A 27,057-nucleotide genomic window follows, 5' to 3' on the forward strand; every position below is an offset into this window, starting at 1 on the left:
TATTGCTAGTGCCTAGCACAGCACATTGTGGATGTTAAATATGTTGAATGAAATTTTTAAATGCATGTTTTTCAGTCCCTACTATGTACCAAATCCTGTGCTAGGCCGTATGATGGTACAGAGGTAAGACAGATGCTTGACCTCAAGGAACGCCATGACAGTTAAGAACAATAGATATAGTATGGATTATGGAGACAAATTTCTGTAGCAGAGAAGTGGCTATATTAGAGGAACAAAGTGTTTTAGGAGTCAAGTGAAGGACAGATTCATTCCAGGTGGAGAAATCAATTCATTCAACATATATCTTGAATGAAGAAATAGTTCTATGTGCTAAGCACTATTCTAGGTGTTTTATGTGGTTGAGGTCATTTTAAGGATTTTACAGATGGGAAAAACAAGGCAGAGGATGGCCAAATAACTTGCCCAAAGTCACATGGATACTAAGTGATAGGAAAAGGATGTGAACCCAGGCTGCCTGCCTGGCTCCAGTGTCTATGTTCTATTACCTCATAGGAAACGATTCATGGAAGAAGTGCCAACTAAGGCGAGCTGGCAGAATTTGGCCAGATGGAAAACTGGACGGCCATTCCTAGCAAAATCCTGGAAATATGTGCCTAATTATGAGTTTAGTTTCTTCCTTTGCCCACCGTCCGCATTAAATAGAAGGTTTTCACAGGTGCTCAGAATGAAGAATGAAGGAAAAGAAAGCTAATTTCCCGATGCGGTGAGCAGCGGAACTGTTTCCATGGAAATAGTAACTGATGCTCAGGTAAGTGATCTCGCGGTGATTGAGCTGACGGAAGTGACGTTGCCGCTCTTGAGGCGCTCCGTTGGATCCGCCCGGCCCCACCTCCCAGAGCGGCCGCCTTTTCCCGCGCGAGCTACCTCTAGCGCTCCGGCCGCCCAAGGGAAACATGGCGTCTGCTCTGGAGCAATTTGTGAACAGTGTCCGGCAGCTCTCAGCTCAAGGTGAGGCCCTGAGCCGACCCTCCGGGCCGCGGGACCGGCCTGCATCCCCAACCGCCAACAGGAGCGGCTGCGACCGCCCTGTTAGTCTTAAGCCTCGTCTCCGAAGCTGGACTCGCGGTTGCGGCGCTTAGACCAGGGCGGGATCAAGCGCGGCTAAATTGGAGCAGCCCCCTCGCGTTCTCAGGTTCCGTATCCTCTTCTGCTGGCCAGTGCCCTCGGCAGCCTGGCTGCCTCCCCTCCATGGGGCCGCCTGGAACCCGTTACCCCTGGCCCAGGCCTCTTCCACCCGGGCACCTCGCTTGACAGTTTAGGGGCGGTGACTTCCGCTGGGCGCCTTCCCGAGCTCCCGTTGGTCCCTTCCCCCTCCCCTGCCCGCGATGATTGGTGCACGGGCCCGTCTGTCGCGGCAGCCGTCTCCTGGCTAGGCCGCGGTAGAGGGAGCGAGGAGAACCTTTTCTGGGTGCCTTGGCTCGGAAGCTCACCTTGGCCGGCCCCTCAGCTGCCTCCCGGCTCGCCCTCGGGAAGCCTCCACGCCTATTTTAGCCCTGCAGAATGTCGGGGGGAGCTATCGCTTGTAGGACTCCATTTCTAGGGGTAGAATTGTGACCATTATAACTTCGTCCTTAATTTTGCTGTTTGGTTCATTCACCTCATCACTTGATAGAGCCCTCGACTCAGGATTAATTGGCTACTGGCTGTGAAGAGCCTTTTAATTGTCCTGTTTCTTCATCTGTAAAATAAAAATAAGTCCGTACTTCATAGAGTTGTTAGGATTGAGTGAGAGAAACCATGTAAAAGTACTTGGAACAGTGCCTATAATATGGGGTGCAATAATTGGTTACAAATTATTGTCAACTGTACTTTAAAGTTCTGACCATTGTAAAGTTCTCGGAGCTGCGTGACCTTGGACAAGTCACCTTTAGTCTCTTGAGTCTCTTTATCTCCATTTTTTTAAAATGGAGAGGAGATATCTACCTGTTATAAGGCTTAACTGATATGTAGACATGTTTAATGAAAATACCTGTCTATTTTCCCTTATTATTGATAGAAATTAGGTTCACAGGTAAGGCATTGACTTTCAGTCTCTATGAATGAAGAAACCATTATGACACAGTTTCTACTTTCCAGGATGTAGAGTGGTTAGAAGATTTGGGTCGGACTCCTGTCTGTCATTTCATGAGCAAGCCATGTAATTTCCCTGGGCCAATTTTCTCATCTACAAAAGGGAACTAGATCTGTTGAGCATCAAGAGCGGGATCACTTATCTGAAAGCTTTGCGTGTGTGCTCTGTACAAGACACTGCTTTAGGAACAGTCTGCCAGGCAGAGATAAATATACTTTTACTGCCCTCGGCTTCAGTGCCTCATGTTTATAGCATAGTAAATGTTTATTAGTGTCTATTTTCTCTGCTTATTCAGATTTTTCTATCATGGACCTTAAGTGAAGGGAATATGATCTCCAGCTAGCTCTGAGGAGAGGAAATTTCATTGGCCAGACCTCTGGTTGGGCTCATTTTACATGTGCTCTGTGACACTTAAACTTACTTTTGACTCTCCCCTTGGCCCTGCACTAGTTAACTCTTACGTTATCATAGTGACCCAGCTTTTAAGTCTCAACTCAGCATTAATACTTAATTGGGGAAAAAATGATGTACTGAAATGCTTATTTCTGGATGTTTCAAATCATTGTAAATGTATTTAGAATAGTGAGTTAAGGAGCACCAGATTATTTAACTGGAAGAAGCTGCATATTTTATACCTACCAGACTTTTTCCCAGTTCAACTTGTGTTATCTTATAAAATGATACCTAATAAGATCATGGATTTTTAAATTCTTGTTTGTAATGCATGTAATAATAATGGAATATTTCCTTTATTTTTGGTAAAAGTTATCAAATATGAAAGTGTTATAGTATAAGAGCCCCAGAAATTAAATTATCAAAGTTCCTAGCTACAGTCACTTGGATTTTAAGCATTGTATTAGTTAAATGTTTTTTAATAAGGAAAAAATCACCCACCTACTAAATAGAAATGACTGGTGTAGGTAGCTTGAAGTTCAGAATGTAAAAGAGAACATTGAGGGAAGAATTTTAAAAGGTTGATGCCCATGGGCACATATATACGCCTGCCCCCACCACCACTACCAGAAAGACAGCTAGTGGGATTTAAGAGTATAGAGTGTGGCCATGATGTCTCTTCTCAGAATAACCTATTAAAATTGGTGAGTCTACTTCAAAGTACCAATTTGGGCCTAATTAGATTCAATACTTCAGTTATTAAAACAACATTGGTTTAGGGAAAGATGAATGGATCCATTAGGAGATTCAACAAGCTGCTTGTTGATTGATTGGCTACTAAGCAAGCACTGTATTCTGAAGCTAGAGAAATGAGTCTCTCCACCTGAGTTTATGTTGAATTACCTAATCACATCACAGGTGATGCAGAGAGGGCACAGAGAGGACAAATATCCAAGTTAGCCATGGGAAGGGAGATGAAGTGAGGGTAGACCCAGGCAAATGAGCACAAAATATGAGTCAGGTAGTGGAAGACATGGGGGAGAAGAGTGAAGGAACATTCAACATGGAGAACACATGTAGAGGCATAAAGATGAGAGAATGTGGAATGTTGATGGAATTTTCTGAGTTTGGTGTGACCAAATAGTTTGTGTGTGAAAGGAATTAGCAAGAGGTAAAGCCGAGAAGGCGTAGGGCCTGGTTACTGGGCCAAGGCATTTAGACTTCTTAAAGCCATTGGAGTAATTTGATTAAATTTTGCATTTTAGAAAGATCGCACAGGTATCAATGTGGAGTATGGGTTGGAGGAAAGAGTAGAGTAAGCAGACTATTTAGGAGATTTTTGATGTAGTTTAAGACAAGAAATGAATTGAGGCAGTGGAGAGAGAAAGGAATGGTGCTGAGAGACTTAAGTAAAATTAAATCATATTTGGATGTTTTGAATATCACTATTATTAGTGATAGTAATGTGTACACTTCTGGAATGGGGGACCAGAAAAAGTAATGGAGGAAAAAGAGAAACTTGGGGGCCAGAGGGAAATGGGACATCTAGTTTTGAGGCTGTGGGCAGAGTCATTTCATTTCTCTGGCCCTTCTGGGTCCTCATCTGAAATAAAGAACATATAAGAAATTATCTTTAGTTTTTTTTTTACTTTGAGGTTGAAGTCCAGCTATAATATACTTCTTTTAGTTTGGTTATTGCTATAACTGAATGATATAGTGTTATTCCTGTTTTCCAGGGCAAATGACTCAGCTTTGTGAACTGATCAACAAGAGTGGAGAACTCCTTGCAAAGAACTTATCCCATCTGGACACTGTGCTTGGGGCTCTGGATGTACAAGAGCACTCCTTGGGCGTCCTCGCTGTTTTGTAAGGGGCATCTTTTATAGTTTTGTGCTTGCTACAACTGAACACTATTCACTTTCTGACTTTATTTTTTTGGTGTAGGAAGTAAGCCGTGTAAACAACATTGAGCGATTTTGCACAACTAAAGTCATGTCATTAGTAGTTAACATTTTACTCATCCCAGCTAATCATTACTTGTTATATTTTGTTAAATTTTATTATTTTTTAACTCTTGTATGTGTTTTGAAATTTATTCTAAAAAAATGAATGGCCATCTCAGTTGTGGGCACTATAGTTTGCATTTATCTGAATACTTTTATTCATGTAATACATTGAATTGTCATGTTTTCAAACTCAGAAAGAAAATAGAGAAGAGTGAGACAGGGAATGGTGGAATATATTGAGTGAGGTTACCAATGCTCAAAAGCCACATTACTTTGAATTCTGTTCAAACAAGTAAACTGTTTAAGACCAAATTAAATAGTTCTTATTTCATTTGGGGTTCCTTGTAACTCTGTGTACCTGACAGTAGAATTATTTTTCTCAGTGTTTTAGTATAAATTGGGATTTTGTGGTCGTCATGAAAGTTGAAATAATACAAATAAACCAGGAAGACTGAAAGGCAAAGGTCAGGCTTTACTCGTGCTGGGATTCCTGAGACTAAGATATGGGTCAAGAATAGAGTTTAGAGAAGAAACTTTGTCAGAATGAAAGGGTGTGGAGCTATACTCTGCAATAGAGTAGCCACTAGCCATATAAGGCTATTTAAATGTAAATTAATTTTTAAAAGTTAAAGATTCAGTTCCTAAATTGCACTAACCACATTTCAAGTACTCAGTAGCTACATGTAGCGACTGTATTGCACAGCACAGATGTAGACTATTTTCTACCATTACAGAAAGTTGTATGGGATGGTGCTAGCTAGTAAAAATTTCTGTTGTCTCTATTTGCTGATTGAATAACATGTTTTATACACACACAAGAATGAATAACATGTTTTATACACACACAAACTTACATTTATATGTACATCAAATGAAGTATAACATACATGAAAGCATTTTGAAGCTATAAGTTGTTTTACCATTGTATATCAGTAAAAGAAAACCTGGAAAGAACCCTGAACTTGTTTCCGAGTACCCTGGATTTAAATTATGTTCTTCTAGTTATGAGGCATGGGGCCCTGAGCTTCCTATTTTTATTTATAATGTGGAAATTATAGTGCCTTACTGACCTTTTATAAAGCCCAAATGAGATTGTTTCAGGCACACTTGATAATTACAAGTGTAATTAAAGGTGTAAGGTGACATTTTTAAGTCGAATAATACTGTACAGATGGAAGTACAACTTGAAAGATGTAGGAGAAATTGTGATTAGGCAATAATATCCATTTCATTTTTCTTGAAATTAGTTTTAACAGGTCATTAAAAAAAAAAGTTTGAAGTTTACTTGTAAGCAATGCCTGAGTGGTTATATGATTTCTTTTCCCAAACCTATCTTTGATCCCCTCTCAGAGCGTTTATCGTAGGGAATTGAAAGGCACCACCTATCTGCCAAGTGACTCAGGATGGATCACCTGGGTCCTCCACCTTCTCAGTACCTGCAATCCTTCTTGTCCTGCCCATCAGATATTTCTTTCTCCCAGATGGACCACAGCATCACCTGAGTCCTGGCAGCAGCATCTTTAACTTGAAAACTGCTACAGCCTCCATTGCTCTAGTTCCTTGTCCCCTTCAGTCTATTGTCTTTAGAGCAGGAAAAGCAACAACTGGTTTTGAAATGAGTAAATAGTCCTGACCACATTGGAGCTCAAAAGAAAAATATTTTTAAAATTTTTGGTTAAAAGTTTAATTCAGTTTTTTCACAAGTATTAAGATGATCTGATATTTGGCCTTATTTAATGGAGTTTTCTTTTTTGAAAGTTGTTCTTGTTTAAGCATATTTTTCTTAATCTCTTTTGTGTCTATGTCCTATGTCTTGATTATGCAAAGAACCAGGCCAGGAGAATATTATCGACTCTGTTTCTTAATTTTTAAGAATACTATGACTCTTTTAATTCAGAGTATTGGAGGCAGGATGGACTTCTGGCCTGTTATTTCTACATTTTTACCCCGTGAAATATCAGGATAAATTGATTCTTTTCTCTTTATTCCAGATTTGTGAAGTTTTCTATGCCCAGTGTTCCTGACTTCGAAACGTTATTCTCACAGGTTCAGCTTTTCATCAGTACTTGTAATGGGGAGCATATTCGATATGCAACAGACACTTGTAAGCTAAATAGCATTTTGTTATTTTCCACTGGATGTATTTTGCCTGTCTAGCGATTTATATTTTCAATATTTTGTTATTATATCTAGTTGCTGGGCTTTGCCATCAGTTAACAAATGCCCTTGTGGAAAGAAAACAGGTAAGCAATGTTATTCAAGTATTTATAGTTCTGTTATATATCTAAATTGCACAGTGAACTAATTTATTAAGGTTCTAGGTTAGTACTAAGCAGCCTAACACTTAAATATATGTGGTCACTTCATAGTAGTCAAAGCATTTGCTACAAAGACAGCTAACCTCTACCACAAGTTAGGACTTCGAGATGCAAGGAGAAGGGTTGCCTCAAGGAGGCTGCTGCTAGTGGTGGTCGTTTTTGGAACTACCATTCTATGTCTTTACTTTGTAATATGCTGGGGTTTAAAAAAAATTTTTTAAACTTTTAATTATACAATGTTAGCTTTATAGAGAGTTGCAAGAATAATATAAATAATTCCCATATACCTTTCACCCAGATTCTCCAGATACTAACGTTTTATCACACTTGCTTATCCTTCTCTCTTTTATTCCTGAGCCATTGGAAAGTAAATTATAAATATGATGCCCCTTATCCTAAATACTTCAATGAATGTTTCCTAAAAAAATAGGACACTCTGTTACATAACTACAATACAGTGGTCAGTGTCAGGAGATAAACATAATATAATCTTTAACAAATTTACTGATAGTATTCAGGTTTTGCCAGTTGTTTTGCTAATTTCCTGCATCACAAAAATCTCAGTTTATGGTTTGCATTATATTGTAATGTCTCCTGTGTTTCTTTTAATCTAAAACGGTTCGTTGGTTTTTAACTCTTGTGATATTGACACAAGTTATAATTTGGGTGTTTCTTTTATATTTGAAATTGAACTTTAAGACTAGTGGTTTGAAGGAGACAAAACAAAGAACCAGTTGGTATTTTACAGGAGTACTGAATAAATTGTGGTTTGAAAGAGATGGTTAAAAAAAACCAAACAAATATTTACTTTAAAAACCATGTAAATTATTCAGCTCTTTTAGAGTTACATCTCCTATCCAGAAACTGTACCTCACTTGAAACTTGGTCATGTTATTTTTAATCAGTGGAGGAAATGGTCCATTTATAACTTGTGGTATCAGTTTCTATAGTAATTGTTAGGTGAGAGATGTTGTTGAAGAGAATTTATAGATGATATCTAGCCTGCCCTACTTAATTTTAGATAAGGATGCTGGTTCAATGGCAGAGTGCCAGCATCCTTATCCAAAATTAAATTTATTAAGCATAGGCTTTCATCTATTGTAAATAATTTGGAAAATTTTTATTTAGATGTAAATATAATGAACTGTTGAGAAAGTAATATTGCTTTTGATTATTTGTCTTCATTGTAAAAAAAGATTTATGATTTTAAAAAAGTCCTGAATTACTCTAAATACCACAAAAAACAAGAAAACATTTTCTGACTGAATAGGGACAGTCCTGAAAGAGTGTGGAAACCTCATATTGTTATTTAAAGGAACCTATCAATTAGTGTTATTTTTTATTTGTAAGTGACAACATAAGATCCAATGTGCTGCCATCTTTGAGAACTTATCTGAAAGAGATGTCATTTCTGACAGCCCCTGCGAGGAATTGGCATCCTTAAACAAGCCATAGACAAGATGCAGATGAATACAAACCAGCTGACCTCAATACATGCTGATCTCTGCCAGGTAAGCTGCCAAAGAGTGTGAGTCACACTGAGTTAGCGGTAGAATGTTGGTTGTCAGTTTGCTTGACATCAGATTAGATAAATATAGGCAATTTAGTGGAGACTGTAATATGTTCCAGAAGTTGAAACATAAAGGTATGTTTCTAGTAAGGGAATTTTCAGCAGGCTGCTGGATACAAACTGCAGAATGGTGCTCAGCTAGCAGGCTTGTGATGTGAGTAGAACAGATAGCATAATGCTTGTGATGTTAAAAAAAAAAATCCCAAGTCACTTTATTTTTAAGGAATCGTGGAACCTGAGAATAAACACAGATAACTTCTTACACCTTAAAATGTTATTTATTTATTGTACATGGTTCAAAATCCAGCAGACAAAAGGGAGGGGTATATAATGAAGTCTCCCTACTACTCTAATCACTAGCCACATCTCTTCTCCCCAAAGGAAACCAGTGTTAGCAGTATATTTATCCTTCCAAAGATATTTTATGCACATACAAGCAAGCAAATATGTGGATATTTTCTCTTTCTCTCTCTCTCTCTTTTTTTTTTTTTAACATAAATAGCAATCTCTACAAACTTTTATATACCTTGCTTTTTTCTACTTAATGTATCTTGGAGATGATTCCATATTAGTGCTTTATAGCTGCATTCCATAATATGAGTTTAACCAGTCCTTATAGGGTATTTAGATTGTTTCCTTAGTGAATAACATGGTATGTAGATTATTTCAAGCACATGTTCTAGTTTTACATGAAGATGTGCTTTCTTTTCAAAAACTTTCGTGATTGAAGTATAATATACATCCAGTTAAATGCTCTAATATTAAATTTGTACCTATGTCTACACCTGTGCTTCCATCACCCATATACGGAACGTTGCCTGTGCTTGCTTTATTGAGTTGCACAATTCCCTACGCTTACCTAAAGGATCCTGAAAGTGAAAAAGTATAATTGAAGAAAAAACTTCGATTTTTATTACACCATGCCGATCTATTTCTATTCTACTAGTTCAGCAAAGAGATTTAAAAGGACTTACTTGTTTGCACATCTCTAGGCGAGTTAAGTGATAGATGAGCTTTAATTCATCTATGGAGTATTTTATCTCATGGCTAGTTAGTCTTTTATAAAGAAATGCTATTTTATATGTTGACATTTAGATCATTATAATGTTATAATGAGTTATAAGTTGTAAGTAAAAATGTAAAACAAAATATCATTTTCTCATACTTTCTAGAATCTGTGAATTTGCTTCTGCTAACGTACAATTAAAATGACGATGTAATATAAATTTTTTCACAGCTTTGTTTGCTGGCAAAATGCTTTAAGCCTGCCCTTCCGTATCTTGATGTGGACATGATGGATATCTGTAAAGAGAATGGAGCCTATGATGCAAAGCACTTTTTATGTTACTATTATTATGGAGGGATGATCTACACTGGGCTGAAGAACTTTGAAAGAGCACTCTACTTTTATGAACAGGTAATCAATCCTCTCTCTCAATGCCCCCAAGGTTGTTTTGAATATTTACGATCAAAGAAGTGCATAGCTGGAGCAGATTGACCCCCAGCCTCTGAGTTGGGTCCTTTCAAAGACTGTTTCTCTATAATCATATAAATGGTGGTAATCTGTTCCTTACGTTGAAGGGCAGTAGCAGTTGGGGGAGGAGCACTAATGAGTGGGGTCTAATCTAGGCTTTGCCACTTATACCCTCTCTGTTTTGGGTTAAGTTCTGTACATCTCTTGACATTTATAGCTTCCTTTGCATATAAGGAAGAGATTGAACTGAATGATCATTTAAATGTCTTGTTCTAAAACCATGTGTGGTGGTAAGTTTTATTATTTTAATAAGTAAAACATTCTCGTGGTTCAAATTCAAAGAGTATTAAGTAGTACATAGTGAAAAAATCTCTCCCACTTTTGTCTGTGTCTTTGTAATGAGACATATTACACAATTTGATAGAATGTTCTGGAGGTTTACTCAGTCTGGAAAAGATAAAATATTGGCTGATACTAGTGTTTTAAGATAAGTTTGTCAGCTATTCATAAGTTCGTATTTTATCCATAGCACATATAAGGTAATAAAGCATATTCTAAGCCTTCAAGGAGATCACAATTTAGTTGAAATGCTTACACATAAATACCTGTGTATACATCTATGACTGAGCATTGTCTCAGTGAGTGGGGGTTGACAAGCACTGCCAATGGCACTTAGGGAAGGGTCACCAGAAGGTGCTGGTGTCATTAAAGGATTTGTCTAATCAGGTAAAATATTCAAGAGTACAGAGTCAAATTTTTCATTCAGAAAATTATAAACATACACTTCATAGCCACTGAATGCATTATTATTTTACAGCCCAATATAACTGATGATTCGCATACTGATCTAGAAATATGAAGATGATATGGGCATTTAAAAGGCAGGAAAATATGCAATGTACTTAGAAAAATATTTCTATCATAAGTAGTTAAAATGTTAAAAACAAAACTTTTTTTTATATTTATGGATAGAAGCCTTTTACCTGAAAATATACTTAATCCCTGATTTTGCCCTAATGACAAGCATTGTCTAGTGTTAGTCTGCTTCATGCCACTATGTTTTAATAATATTCATGCAGTTGTAGATGGTATTAGTACCTTAACCTCAGAAGATGATACAGACTTTTTTTACTACTTTTAAAAGAAAATTCCCAAAGAAGAATGTGCTTACTGAAAAAAATTCAGTATAGCATTATATAAATAAAGTGAAAGCATCTTTATCTTTTTATCTTTATCTTATGCCACAGAATGACCTAGTTAGTTTCCTAGTCCTCAGTTGATGGAACTGTAAGTTGATTCTGATATTCCACTATAAAAGCAATGTTGCACTGGAGATTATTATACATGTATCCTCATGCACTTATGAGTGTTTTTGCAGAATAATCTCAAATGCCTTATAGGCTCAGTGGTTTGGGTTTTGATTTGTAACATTGGGCTAATTTGGGGATGATAGTTTTCAGTTCTTCTAAACCTTCATAAATCCAGGTGAAAAAAGTGAAAAGGCAGCCACAGAATGGGAAAAAATATTTGCAGATCATATTTCTCATAAAGAACTTGCATCCAGAATATACAAAGACCTCTTACAACTCAACAGTAAAAATACGAAAATTTAAAAATGGGCAATGGATTTGAACAGACATTTCTCCAAAGAAGATAAACAAATGGCTAATATGCACATGAAAAGATACTCATCATCATTAGTCATCAAGGAAATGCAAGTCAAACCCATAATGAGATACCAATTCACATACCCACTGGGATGGCTAAAATTAAAAAGAGTCAGCCAATAATAAGTGTTGCTGTGGATATGGAGAATTTGGAACCCTCATAATTGCCAGTGGGATTGTAAAATGGTACAGTCACTATGGAAAAGAGTTAGGATTTCCTCAAAATGTTAAACATAGAGGTACCGTGTGACCCAGCAGTTCCACTCCTAGAAATATACTGAAGAGAAATGAAGACACATGTTCACACAAAAACATGTACACAGATGTTCATAGCATTATTATTAATAGTGGCCAAAGGTAGTGACAACCCAAATGCCCATCAACGGAATGAATGAACAAAATGTTGTACATCTATACAACAGAATACTATTGAGCTATAAAGTGGAATAAAGTACTGATACAGAGTAGAACATGTTAAGTTAAAGAAGTCAGTCACAAAAGACCACATATTTATGATGCTATTTACATAAAATGTCCAGACTAGGCAAATCCGTAGAAACATAAAGTAAAATAATGGTTGCCTGGGGCTGGGGGGAGAGGAGGATGACTACTAATGGACATGGGATTTCTTTTGTGGGGGGATGAAAGTGTTCTGAAATTAGGTAGTAGCGATAGTTGTACAACATGGTGAACATACCAAAACCACTGAATCGTATATTTTAAAAGGATAAATTTCATAGTATGTGAATTGTATCTCAATAAAGATGTTTTTTTAAAAAAGAATAGGACTTTTAATGTAAATATTGTTTTTTAATTAAAGCATTATATATGGTTGATTCCTGCTACAATGTGCTATCTTCACACTAAATATTCTTCTCTTGCTCAGGCCATAACTACCCCTGCCATGGCGGTCAGTCATATCATGTTGGAATCATATAAAAAGTATATTCTAGTTTCTTTGATATTACTTGGAAAAGTACAACAGCTGCCAAAATACACATCTCAAATTGTGGGTAGATTCATTAAGGTGAGTTTTTAAAATAAAACTGACTTCTTAGGAGACATATTAAATCCATAGGAAATTGTAAAAATACATAGTTCTATAATTTTATTTTATAGTGGTTTAGCTCTCCCAACAGCTTCAAATTAGCAGACATTTAAATGTTTGTTAGGAGTCTGGGAGTAGCAGTTCTGGCAGAATCTCTGACTCCATTCCATTCCAGTTCATACACCTTCTGTTCACCTGACTGAGACAGAATGTTCCTCAGGAATCTATTTTCAGACTTTTGCTCTGGGCATTTACAGCCATAGATGTTTAAGCTCCAATAAGGGTTGATTTTTTTTTTTTTTTATTCTTCATTACTATATAGTGAAAATACTGAAAAAGCATTGCTGCTTTTATTGAACTCAATTTGCCCAGGTGTTGGAAAATCATACTAGAGCTCCCGTGTGAAGACTGCAAGTTCTGCTCACTGATCTTTTGTTTTCACTGACAACCCAGCTTTGGGACCACATCAAAAAATAACTATTTAAAAAAATTTTTTTGAAATACATGCTCGTGATTTTAAAAAAACATTGAGCAATTCAAAAGATCGAGGCCACAATAATTTTAATAACAATTTTACCACGTTCTTGTACAAAACTCAAAATTACAAGATATTAATTTGAAAATATTCCTGATGAGAAGATTTTTATGTTTTGTTGAAGATAGCCAGTGTCCTTCATCTAAGAGCCCTATTGTGGTTCTCGGGCTTCTAGGCTGCCTAGTCACAGACTAGGGGTGGGGTAGGGGAGGGAAGGTGGCTAAGAGAGATCCCATGGAAAAGAGACAGGACAGGTTTAGGATAGCCATTCTCAGATCATTTTGGAGAACTCCCATGGTTCCTTCAGGTGGCCCTTGAGCTGGCCTGTTACAGAAGGAATGCTTTTATAAAATGGTGTCATTCACAAGCATTAGTAGTTTATTTATGAGATAGAAATGGTGAAAAGAACACAGACCTCAGAGTAGAGATGCAGGTTTGAATCCAGTTTATACTTGTGCTTCTCATGAGCACTCCACATTCTTTTGGAGTTCTGCCTCAACTTCTTAATATTTAAAATAAAGGATAATGGTGTAAAATAAAATGCCAAAGGCAGCTCAGGCTCTCAGTAGGCCCTCAGCCGTTAGTCCTGTTTTCCTCCTTATTAAAAGTATCAAATTGTCCTTTTGTATCTGGGGAGCTGTTTATGTGTGTGTCTGAGAGTGCAAGAGAGTTGAGAAAAATGGAAGTTCTGCCTTCTTTGTTCCCAATGTAACTTCAATAAAAAAAAAAGAACCGTGCATGCCTTTGCTAAATGCAGTGCACTTTCACCTGCTATGCACTTATTTGCTCTGTTCTACACAGTTTTTTCGAAAATAAATTATGGTGAATTTCTCTCTTTGGTCTTAAAAATTAGGCATTTGTTGGGTAACAAAGGATATCGAATGTACTTACTCAAAATACAGTACCATGTTTTCTTTTACTTCCTATACAGATTTTATTCCTCTAATGGTAATCTGATTTTTTCCCTCACCTTCAAACCTTTAGCCTCTTAGCAATGCGTACCACGAGTTAGCACAAGTTTATTCAACCAATAATCCCTCAGAACTCCGCAACCTGGTACATAAGCACAGTGAAACTTTTACTCGTGATAACAACATGGGACTGGTGAAGCAATGCTTGTCCTCTCTTTATAAGAAGAATATTCAAAGGCTAACCAAGGTGAGGCAAGTGCTACCCTCAACATTTCCTGACTCCCTGGGGCCTCCCCCTCATCTCTTTTCCCTCTCAGTACTGAGGAAGCAGATACAGGAATAAAGTGTGGCAGGATTTCCATATTAAGAAAGAATGATTGCAACCAATTTCTTAGAGTTTGATTTATACTTTTTGGTCTTTTTAGGGCTAGAACAGGGTATTTGAGAAGAGGGACAGGTGAAGAAGATGGGTAGGAGATAATGGCTACTTTGGGAGGCAAGGAAAGGTAGCCTGAGAGAGGTAAACAGTTTCATGGGCAGATGGGGTGATGCTAACAATGCAGATTAAGTCCCTTGCGACCAGCCTTGGAACCTTTGAGGCTGTGTCTCTATTTGAACACAGTAGTACTCTGACGTTAATTACCGTTTAAGCCAGGGTTGAATGAGCTATGTGCAGTTGAACTGTAGAAAGTAAGCCAATTATATAATTTTTATTTTTAAAGTGAAGGTAATTTGATTTTTTTTTTTTTATTATTATATAAAAGTATAAAAGAAAAATCCTATGTGAGCTAGGAAGGCATATACTGCAAGGAATAGGAGCAGCTGACTAGGAGCAGCTTAAACAAATGGAAGATTGTTTTTTTTCACTTGAGAAGTAGTCTGGTCAGCTACAGCAGTTCACAGCTGGTGAGAACATGGTAAAACTCTCCCTATGCATACCTTCTGCCCTATGTCAGCAGTGAGATGATGGGTGAAGGAACAGAGGAGCAAGAATAGGATGTGTCTATTGCTAGGTGACCTAGTAATGGGAGGGCTGCTGGGTTTCCAGTGGAGCATAGAAAAGAATGATGGATCTGACACTGGAGGGCCTGGAGTTTCTCCAGAGGGGGAAAGTGATGAGTAGAGGATAGTCATGGAGGCAGTAGACTATGCAAGAAGAGGAAGGAAGGTGGTCACTGAAAAAGAAAAGGAAACTCCTAAATATGCTAGAGAGGGTAACTATAGCTTCCTGACTAACAAAAGGAAATGTTAACTGTAAAATGTTAATTTGTGAGAGGAAAATGAAGACTGAAAGAGAAGCAACTTAAGAAAGTAAAAAAGCAAATGTAACCTGTCAGCCAGAGAAAAACTAACTTGACCACAGGCAAAAAAGGATCTATGGGACTCAAGGTAACAAGCTGCCTTATTCTCCCCATAAAATTTTCTGTTTGGTCCAGGTGCCAACAGAAGCATTCTCATTTCCTGTCTCACCATCAAGAGAGCCATTGAAAAAGAGCTGCACCCTGTTTGTTACTAGTACTTGAGGATTAGATAAAAAGATCAAAATATTACCAAGGTTAAAAGATGGTGTATTTCAGGAAAATGTTAAATTTCAAAATGACAAAGTTAAAGAATTAGAACTTACATAATCTAATAAGTAAGCATCACTGCAAAAATCATCAGTCAACTATCTTGTGAAGTAGTCAACCACAGGTTCTCACTAAGAATAAGTTGATAGTTTATCCTTTGAGAAGTCTGTATAGGAAAGTACAGTTTTCTGATTTGGATCAGGTAAATCTAGAACATGATTTTGACCATATGAACAGGAAAGACCTTGAGGTGGTCAGTCCAGGGCTGGGGCACTGGCTGGGTCTTGCATGTGCTGACTCATAGTTAATTAGGGTCCACTGAGCTAATAAGCACTGCCCTGGGGACATAGGAGAGGAACAGCATGGCTACTGGTGGCCAGAGACAGTGTCATTAAAGTCTATCTTTAGTCAGAAGGTTAAATCTTTGATAGTTGCTGTTATACTTTTTGACATCATATCCATATGTAATAATAGAAGGGGTAAAAAAAATCAAAGGATTTTCTAGACAGATTAGTCTCTTATTCAGAAGTCAGAAAATCAAAAGCTTTTCAAGAAGTCTCAACAAGACTGTGTCAGTGTTGATAACAAGAACTGTGTCCCATAGTATTGCTGCTTGGAAGGCACGTAGGGTCATGGAGGCTAAATCCCTTACTCCATGTTAACATTTTCATGGACATTTTTCTAGATTCCTCTTGTTTCTGTCTCTTTTCTATGTGCGTATGTAGACATTCCCAATTAAATGTAATTTGGATCATATTCTATATGCTATTTTGTACTCTGCTTTTTTTGTTCAATATGTCTTAAACCTCTTTCCCAGCAACATAACCCTGTATTACAAATACCCTACCTGGTAGTTTGTTGTATAGATAATTCATAATTTATTCAACCAGTCCTCTACTGATGGACATTCAGGTCGCAGTTTCTGATTATTTTGAAATAGGACAAATGATACTTTTATATGTACTTAGAAATGTCCACTTTTTAGTTCTCCTTTATGTTAAACTACTAGATACTTCTTAAAATTAACAATAATTTTATTTTCTTGGGTATTGCTCTCTGAACTAAACTATATGTAGATTTTTTTTTTGGTAATTTATCGAGAATTTTCAAAATCAGAGTTTTAACGTGCCCTGCTCTGAAAATGCCATTGTTATAAATATTGCCAGCTTTTCTCAAAAAAATAAAATAGAAGAGCTCTTTTAATTTGTTGCTGAAAGAGACATTTTCATTAAGTTCCAAGCAGAGAAATGGTAAACACCAGTTTCCTTCTAACTCTCCATTTGTTTATACATTTTCGCTTCGAATTTTGAAGGGTGAATGTGATAGTTCCATTTTTCTTTTATTTAATTGATAATACATTTATACTACAAAATTCAAAAGATACGAAAAACTCCATTTAGTTCATATACCCCACCCACCATTTTTCTTTACCCAGAGGCAACCCAGTGTTACCAGTTTCTTGAGTATCATTCTAGAGATTGTCTGTGCACATATAAGGTCACACATACGTGTGTGTGTGTGTGCATTCATACATATGCATGCATTCTTTTTTACATAGATATTAGCATGCCATATACACTGTTATGCATCTTTCTCTTTTATATTTAGTGATGTACATATCTTGAATTCTTTTTCAGTTCGTAAAAGGTCCTCACTTTTTAATTTTTTTTATAACTGTATAGTAGTACATTTATATAATTGTATTGTGCTATATACTTAACCATCCTCTGTTGATAGACATTTAGGTGGTTCCAATCTTTTGCTATCGCATACAATGCTATAGTTAATAACCTTGCATATATGTCATTTCAGACATAGGAAAGTATGTGTAGGATACATTTCTAGAAGCCATTACTCCTCTAGAAAAGTAATGACTAAAACCACTGGGTTCATCAATTTTGAGTCATCTTCACAACAAAAAAGTATTTTGTACAATAATGGAAAGCAAATTTTCAATGATTTAGTAGAACTCTACACATTTAATAAAATTTCTTGGTTGTTTTTACCTGTGATTAATTCTGTTTTGAATTTCAGACCTTTTTAACACTATCATTACAAGATATGGCAAGTCGTGTGCAGTTATCTGGACCTCAGGAAGCAGAAAAATATGTCCTACACATGGTAAGTGTGTTTTCATTTTTAAGAAGTTTATTAGTGGATTTTTGTCTTTGTAAAAGTAACAGGTGTTTGTTATGGAAAACATGAGAAAGGAAGACAGGAGAGACATCCACAGTCAACCCCTGTGGACAATTTTGCTTTATTACCTTATGATCTATGGGGTTTTCCAGTCATGTGTACTCATATGATTTACACAATATAAATAAGGAGCACAAATATAAATACAAATAAGCACAAATAGGGCACACCATGATTTACATTTGTGCTCCTTATTTATATTTTCATTGTCAAGAGTTTTTGTAAACATTTAAAACACTTGAGATATTTCAGTTATTTAAAGAGGCTTAAAGCAATGCTACTTGGCATGCTGGTCCATGATAAGGTCATGAGCTTGTGCCCTTATCATTGTGTAGGTCAGGATACTGTTACCATCACCAACAAAGTCTTGTTCAGCTAGGCAGTGCACTTAGTGATGTCATTGATTGCAGTCTGACTTGAGCCCCTTCTACACTCAGGGTAGTGTTGATGTAAAGGATGCTAAAGCAGGCACCCATGTGCTCAGGACCCTGCTTCAGAAATCAGATATTACCAGTATATACCTGACACCCATGTTTATCACTTCCTAGTTGCATCTCCCATTCCCCTGTATTTGGATAAGCATCATTTAGTTGACTACATGGTAAACCAACCAAGTTGAGATTCTAATCTGCCTACCTATTCAGTTATATAAGTACATGGCTCTGCTCTGATCCACCAGAACAAACCTATGTACTCAGCTCAAGTCAGGCAAATCTTCTTATGTGTAGAAAGTCAACATTCTACATTTTTCTGCTAGTGATATCCCCTGTGATTTCAGAAGCACTGCCATATTAGGATTAGGAGTAATAAAATTATTTTCCATTGTGATAATGGAGTATTTTATTTCCATAGTTCAATTTACAAATATTTTGAGGATTTTTCCCTTCAAGATAACCCTCAAAACACACACATGCATCCCCCAAACAGACAAAACCTTTATGACTTAACTAACCTTGGAGTGCATGCTAAGAGCATCTTGCTAACCCTACACGGGTAACAGGGAATGAGTAAGCTAGAGTCTCCCTAGGACTCACTCTTCAGTGGCGGGTAAGAAGAGATACATGAGTGGTCATGACACCAGCCAGGACACTCGAGCTAGCAAAATGCTGTGAGGGGTCAAAGAAGAGGGGGATGGATTTTGAACACTGCATGACCAACCCAGACAAAACCTAACAGGCTCTGGATTATCTGGAGGTGTTTTGTCTGCAAGGGGCATTTGGCATTGTCTGAAGACATCTTTGGTTGTCACAGCTAGGGGTACTACTTGCATCCAGAAGGCAGAGGTCAGAGATGCTTTTAAACATCTTAAAATTTAAAGGAGAGCCCACACAACAAAGAATTATCTGGCCCAATATGTCAGTACTGCCAAGCTTGAAAAATTCTGCCCTAGAGTGTAAGACCCATGAAAGTAGGATTTTTTTTAAGACGTTTTTTTTTTAGAGCACTTTGAGGTTCACAGCAAAATGGAGGGGAAGGAACAGAGATTTCCCATTTATCCTATGCCCTCTGCACATACATAGCTTCCCCCATTATCAACATTCCTCACCAGAGTGGTACATTTGTTATAATCGATGAACCCATGGGGAAACATCATTATTACTCAAAGTCCATAGTTTACCTTAGGATTCACTCTTGGTGTTGTACATTCTCTGAATTTGGACAAATGTATAATGATATGTATCCATCATTATGGTCTCATACACAGTATTTTCACTGCCCTGAATATCCTCTGTGCTCTGCCTCTTCATCCCACCCCTGGCAACCACTGATCTTTTTACTGTCTCCATAGTTTTGCCTTTTGCAGAATGTCATATAGTTGGAATGACACAGCATGCAGCCTTTTCAGTTTGGCTGCTTTTATTTAGTAATCTGCATTTAAGGTTCCTCAGTGTCTTTTCATGGCTCGATAGTTCATTTCTTTTTAGCAATGACTAATATTCCATTGTCTGTATATAGCACAATTTATCTATTCACCTACTGAAGGACATCTTGATTGCTTCCAAACTTTGGCGATTTTGAACAAAGCTGCTATAAACATCCTTGTGCAGGTTTTTGTGTGAACATAAGTTTGCAGCTCCCTTGGCTAAATACCAGGGAGTGTGATTGATTGCTGGATCATATGGTAAGAATATGTTTAGTTTTGTAAGAAACTGCCAAACTGTCTTCCAAAGTGGCTGTGTACCATTTTGCATTCCCACAGTAAATGAGAGGTCCTGTTGTTCCACATCCTCACCAGTACTTGTTGTCATTGTCTGGCTTTTGGCCATTCTAATAGGTGTGTAGTGTTATCTCATTTTATTTTGCATTTCCTTGACAACATATGTAGAGCATCCTTTCATATGCTTGTTTGCCACCTGTAGATCTTCGGTAAAGTGTATGTTTGGGTCTTTGGCCCATTTTTTAATATTTGGTTTTTTTATTGTTGAGTGTTAAGAGTTCTTTATACATTTTGGTTAACAGCCTTTATCAGATGTGTCTTGAAAATATCTTCTCTCAATCTATGGCTTCTCATTCTCTTGACATTTTCTTTCACAGAGCAGAAGTTGTTAATTTTAATGAAGTCCAGCTCATTTTTCTCATGGATCATGCCTTTGGTGTTGTACTCAAAAGTTATCACCATACTCAAGATCATCTAAATTTTCCCTTATGATATCTTCTAGGACTTTTTCATTTAACATTTAGGTCTGTGATCCATTTGAGGTATTTTTGTGAAAGGTATAATGTCTTTGTTTAGATTCATTTTTTTTCATGTGAATGTACATTTGTTCCAGAACCATTTGTTGAAAAGACTGTCTTTGCTTCATTGTACGGCCTTTGCTCCTTTGTCAAAGATCTATTGACTATATTTATGTGGATCTATTTCTAGGCTCCCAAGTCTGTTCCATTGATCTATTTGTCTTTTTTTTTTTGGTCAGTACCACACTGTCTTGATTACTGTAGCTTTATAACAAGTCTTAAAGTCAGTATCAGTCTTTCAACTTTTTTCTTCTCTTTTAATATTGTGTTGGCTTTTCTGTCTTTTGTCTCTCCAGATAAACTTTAGAATTAGTTTGTCAACATCCATAAAATAACTTGTTGGGATTTTGACTGATACTGTGTTAATTCTATAGATTAAGTTGGGAAGAGCTGACATCTTGATATTATTGAGTCTACCTATTCATGAACATGAAATACCTCTCAATTTATTTAGTTTCTTTCATGAGACTTGTAGTTTTCTCGATACATCTTGTACATATTTTGTTGGATTTATTCCTGAGTATTTCATTGGGTCGGGGTGAGGGGAATGTTACATGTAAATGGTATTGTTCTTAATTTCAAATTCCACTTGCTGGTATATTGGAAAGCAATTGACTTTTGTATATTAACTATGTATTCTGCCAACCTTGCTATAATTGCTTATTAGTTTCAGGAGTTTTTTTGTTGTTGATACTTCCAGATTTTCTACATAGATGATCATGTCACTTGTGAACAAAGACAGTTTTATTTCTCCTTTCACAATCTATATACCTTTTATTTCCTTATTATATTAGCTAGAACTTCCAGCGCAATGCTGAAAAGGAGTGGTGTGGTGGGATATCCTTGCCTTGTTGCTGATCTTTGTGGGGAGGCTTCAAGTTTCTCTCTATTAACTATGATGTTAGCTGAAGATTTTTTGTAGATATTTTTATCATGAATGGGTATTGGATTTTATGAAATACTTTTTCTGTTATCTGTTGATATGATCATAATCTGTTCAGCCTGCTGATGTGATGAATTACCTTGATTTTCTGAATGTTCAAACTTGCACACCTGGGATAAATCCCACTTGGTTTTGTTGTATATATCTCCCCACTCCCTTATTCATTCATTCATTCATTCATTCATTCATTCATTTCTTTATTTAATTATTTATTTTTTTTGTGGTGACATTGGTTAACAAAATCCAATAAGTTTCAGCTGTATACTTTAACAGTAAGAAATATATATTTACATTGTATGTAAATATACTTAGAATTCTTCCTGTCACCACATATTTGACTCCCTTTACCCCATCTACCTCCCTCCACCCACTACCTCTGGTAACCACTAGTCTATAGTCCATGTCCATGAGTCTCTGTTTCTTTGTCCTGTTCATTTGTTGCTTTTAGGTTTTTATCCACATATAAGTGATATCATGTGATTTTCAACTTTTTCTGTCTGGCTTATTTCGTTTAGCATGATTATCTCCAGGTCCATCCATGTTGTAACAAATGGCAATATTTTATCTCTTCTTATGGCTGAGTAATATTCCATTGTATACATGTACCACAGCTTCTTTATCCAGTCATCTATCATAGGACACTGCGGTTGCTTCCATGTCCTGGCCACTGTGAATAATGCTGCTGTAAACATCGCTGTGCAAATATCTTTTTGGATATGGGTTTTCAAGTCTTGAGGGTGAATACCCAGTAGAGGGATTGCTGGATCATATGGTAGATCAATTCTTAGTTTTTTGAGGAACCTCCATACTATTTTCCATAGTGGCTGTACCAATTTGCAGTCCCACCAGCAGTGTATGAGTGTTCTTTTTTCTCTACATCCTCTCCAACATTTGTTATCACTTGTCCTGTTGATTATACCTATTTTAACAGGTGTGATATGGTATCTCATTGTGGTTTTGATTCTCATTTCCCTAATAGCTAGTACTGTTGAGCATCTTTTCATGTATTTGTTGGCCATTTGTATGTCCTCTAGGGAGAAGTGTCTGTTCAGGTCCTCTTTCCATTTTTTGATTGGATCATTTTTGTTGTTGTTGTTATTGAGTCGTATGAGTTCTTTGTATATTTTGGATATTAGGCCCGTATCGGAGGCATTACATGCAAATATATTTTCCCATTGAGATGGTTGTCTGTTTACTTTATCGATGGTTTTTTTTTTGCTGAGCAGAAGCTTTTTAGTTTGATGTAGTCCCATGCATTTATTTTAGCTTTTACTCCCCTTGCCTTTGAGATCAAATTCATAAAATCCTCTTTAAGTCCAAGATCCTTGAGTTCGTTCCTATGCATTTTATTGTTTCAGGTCTTATGTTCAGGTCCTTAATCCATTTTGAGTTAATTTTGGCATATGGCAATAGATAACTGTCTAGTTTCATTCTTTTGCAGGTGGCTTTCCAGTTTTCCCAGCACCATTTATTGAAGAGACTTTCCTTTCTCCACTGTATGTTTTTGGCTTTTTTGGTCAAAAATTATTTGCACATATAAATATGGGTTTACTTCTGGACTCTTGATTCTGTTCCACTGATCCGTGTGTCTGTTTTTCTGCCAATACCATGCCTTTTTGATCACTGTCGCTTTGTAGTATAATTTGAAGTCAGGCAGAGTGATACCTCCAGCCTCGTTCTTTTTTCTCAGGATGGGTTTGGCAATTTGGGATCTTTTGTGCTTCCATACAAATCTGATGATTTTTTGTTCTATTTCTTGTAAAAATGCTAATGGGCTTTTGATGGTGATTGCATTAAATCTGTATAATGCTTTAGATAATATGGTCATTTTAACTATGTTGATTCTTTCAATCCAAGAACATGGAATATTTCTCCATTTCTTTGTATCTTCTTTGATTTCTTTTAATAGAGTCTTATAGTTTTTATGATATAGGCCCTTCACATGTTTCATTAGATTTATTTCTAGGTATTTTATTCTTTTTGTTGCAATTGCAAAAGGAGTTATTTTTTCCACTTCTTTTTCTGACACTTCATTATTAGAGCATAGAAACGTTAGAGATTTTTTAACGTTGGTTTTGTATCCAGAAACTTAACTGTATTTGCTTATTGTTTCTAGTAGTGTTCTTGTGGAGTCTTTAGCGTTTTCTATATAGAGAATCATATCATCTGCAAATAATGACTGTCTGACTTTTTCGTTTCCTATGTGGATGCCTTTTATATCTTTCTCTTGTCTGATTGCACTCGCTAGGACCTCCTATGTGATATCGAATAGCAGTGGCGATAGTGGACAGCCTTATCTTGTTCCTGAACTTAGAGGGAAGATTTTTATTTTTTCACCATTAAGTATAATGTTGGCTGAGGGTTTGTCGTATGGCCTTTATTATGTTAAGGTGGTTTCCTTCTAAATCGATTTTGTTAAGTATTTTGATCATAAATAGATGCTGTATCTTGTCGAAGGGTTTTTCTGCATCTATTGATATCATATGATTCTTATTTTTTTAATTTGTTTATGTCGTATATCACATTAATCGATTTGGGTATGTTGAACCATCCCTTTGCCTCTGGGATGAAGCCCACTTGGTTATGGTGTATAATCCTTTTAATGTGTTGCTGTACTCGGTTCCCTAGTATCTTATTTAGGATTTTTGCATCTGTGTTCATGAGAGATATTGGTCTGTAGTTTTCTTTTGTTTTGTTATCTTTACCAGGCTTTGGTATCACAGTAATATTAGCCTCAAAAATGAGTTGGGAAGTATTGCCTCCTCTCTGATTTTTTCAAAGAGTTTGAGGAGAATAGGTATTAAATTTTCTTTGAATGTTTGGCGGAATTCACTGGTGAAGCCATCTGGTCCTGGACGTTTACTTTTTGGTAGGTTTTTGATGATTGTTTCAATTTCCATACTGCTGATCGCCTATTTAGATTTTCCAGTTCTTCTTGATTCAGTCTGGGAAGGTTGTGTTTTTCTAAGTACTGGTCTGTTTCTTCTAGGTTATTAAATTTGGTGTTATATACTTTTTCATAGTATTCTTATATGATTCTTTGTATTTCTGTGGTGTCTGTTGTAATTTTCCCTCTTTAATCCCTAATTTTGTTTATTTGTGTCCTTTCTTTTTTTTGTTTAGTTAGTCTAGCCAGGGGTTTGTCAACTTTATTAACCTTGAAGAACCAGCTTTGTCGCATTTATTTTTCTATTTTTTTTGTTTTCAGTTTCATTTCTGCTCTAAATTTGATTTCTTTCCTTCTGCTTACTTTAGGCTTCATTTGTTCTTCTTTTTCTAGTTTTTGAAGATGAAGCATTAGGTTGTTTATTTGGGCTCGTTTTTCTTTTTGGAGGTAGGCTTGTAATGATATGAACTATCCTCTTATGACCGTTTTTGCTGTATCTCAAAAGTTTTAATATGTTGTACTATCATTATCATTCATGTCTATGTATTTTTTGATCTCATTTTATTCTCTGACCCAGTTATTCTTCAGTAGTATGTTATATAATCTCGATGTATTTGTGGTTCTTCCTGCTTTCTTTCTGCAGTTGATCTCTAGTTTCAAAGCATTATGATCAGAGAATATGGTTGGTATGATTTCAACCCTCTTATATTTGTTGAGGCTAATTTTTTGTGTCCCAGTATGTGTTCAGCCCTTGACAATATTCCACGTGCACTAGAGAAGAATGTATAAGCAGCTCTTTCGGGATGGAAGGCTCTGTAAATGTCAATTATGTCCAGTTGGTCTAATGTCATTTAAGGATGTTATTTCCTTATTGATTTTCTGTTTGGATGATCTGTCCATATCCGACAGTGGGTATTTTGATCCCCTACTACGATAGTGTTTCTCCCTTTATTTTTGTTAGTAATTGCTTTATATATTCGGGGCCCCCTGATTGGGAGCATAGACATTAATAATTGTTATGTCTTCTTGGTGCAAGATTCCCTTTATCATTATGAAGTGTCCTCAGTATCTTTCTTTACCTTTTTTATTTTGAAGGTTATTTCATCCGATATTAGTACCACCGCTCCCGCTTTTCTCTGAATGCCATTTGCTTGAAATATCATTTTCCACTCTTTCATTTTGATTCTCTATTTGTCTTTGGAGCTGAGATGTGTCTCCTGGAGGCAGCATATGATTGGGTTTTGTGTTTTTATCCAATCTGCAGCTCTGTGCCTTTTTATTGGTGAGTTCAGTCCATTTACATTTAGGGTGATTATTGAAATATGAGGTCTTCTTATAGCCATCTTATCTTTTGCTTTCTGGTAGCTCGGTGTTTCCATTGCTTCCTTGTCCTTGTGTTTCTGTTTTCTTTAGTTTGGTTGGCTTTTGTGGGTTTTCACTCTGGTCCTTTTTTTTTTTTTATGTTATGTACTTCAGTTCTGAATCTTCTGTGTGTGGTTACCATTACAAATATGTAAAGGATAGTTATATTTACAGTCGTCCCTTTTCTTCTACACGTGCCTTGTCTCCATTCCCCTTTGCGAATTTATATCTTTGAATCCTCCCCTTTCAGTCATTGTTGTCTCAATTTGTCCCTATGTATGCTGAACGTTCATTACTATCTTGTTATAACAATTCTTTTCTTGTTATTTATGCTTATAATGCCCTTTTCTTAGTAAGGGTTGCACTTTCTGCTTCTGTTCGCCTGATGGTCACTTTACTCCTAATTATGTATTTTTTTGTCATTTTGTTTTAGGTGAGCTGACCCCTTTCAGTATTTCTTGTAGTGCAGGCCTCATGGTGGAGAATTCCCTCTGTTTTTGTATGTCTGGAAAGGTCTTTATTTCTCCTTCATTTCTAAAGGAGAGCTTAGCTGGATACATTATTCTTGGCTGGTAGTACCTTTCACTTAATAGTTTAGATATTTGATACCATTCCTTTCTGGCTTGTAAGGATTGTGCTGAGAAGTCCAGTGATAATCTAATGGGTTTTCCTTTACAAGTTACCGTTTTCTTCTCCCTGGCTGCCCTGAGAATTCTGTCTTTGTCGTTGATTTTTTAATAGTTTAATACAATGTGTCTTGGTGAAGGCCTTTTGGGGTTGAGAAAATTGGGTGTTATGTTAACTTCTTGAATTCCAAGCTCCAGCTTTCTAGTCCTTGCTCCTTTTCCTTTCCTTCAAGAATGTTCATTATTCTTATGTTTCCTCTCCTGATGGTATCAGCTAGTTCTTGAATTTCTCTTTCATTATTTTTCATTCTTCAGTTTCTTTCTTCTTCCTTCTGATTTATTTCTAGGTTTCTGTCTTTGATATTACTGTTCCTTTCCTCCATTTGGTCAACTCTATTTCCCAAGCTTGTTATTTTATTTTTCAACTCTTGCAGTGTGTTCTTCATCTCCAGAAATTCTATTTGGTTCTTTTTGAGGGGTTCAGTCTCCTTGCTCTGCTCATCTAGTAGTTTTTTCAATTCTTGAAATTGTTGATATGACTCATTTCAGAATTCACTGAGTTTTTTTCAGAAGTACCATCCTGAATTCTCTGTCATTTAACTTGCATGTTTCTGTACATGTGAGCTTATTTTCTGGAGATTTTTCTCTTTCTTTCTGAGATGCCTTTTCACTTTGGTTGTTCGTGATGTTTAATAGACTATTTCTCCGCCTGGGCATTAATGGAA

At 36.6% G+C, this 27,057-nt stretch overlaps 1 protein-coding gene across 1 annotated transcript in view; it reads left to right on the forward strand.

Annotated features, from left to right (window-relative positions):
* The first annotated feature begins 811 nt into the window (after nt 1-811).
* COPS3 (COP9 signalosome subunit 3) overlaps nt 812-27,057 on the forward strand; it is a 30,060-nt gene continuing 3,814 nt past the window's right edge. Inside the window, exons 1-9 of the mRNA XM_039847585.1 lie at nt 812-969; nt 4,222-4,351; nt 6,483-6,595; nt 6,685-6,734; nt 8,228-8,320; nt 9,617-9,796; nt 12,407-12,547; nt 14,088-14,261; nt 17,617-17,703. Of these exons, the coding sequence (XP_039703519.1) occupies nt 915-969; nt 4,222-4,351; nt 6,483-6,595; nt 6,685-6,734; nt 8,228-8,320; nt 9,617-9,796; nt 12,407-12,547; nt 14,088-14,261; nt 17,617-17,703 (1,023 nt within the window). The 5' untranslated portion in view covers nt 812-914. The remainder of the gene's footprint in view (nt 970-4,221; nt 4,352-6,482; nt 6,596-6,684; nt 6,735-8,227; nt 8,321-9,616; nt 9,797-12,406; nt 12,548-14,087; nt 14,262-17,616; nt 17,704-27,057) is intronic.

The sequence above is a fragment of the Pteropus medius genome, unplaced genomic scaffold (genome assembly GCF_902729225.1).
Source record: "Pteropus medius unplaced genomic scaffold, Ma_sr-lr_union100, whole genome shotgun sequence".
NCBI lineage: Eukaryota > Metazoa > Chordata > Mammalia > Chiroptera > Pteropodidae > Pteropus > Pteropus medius.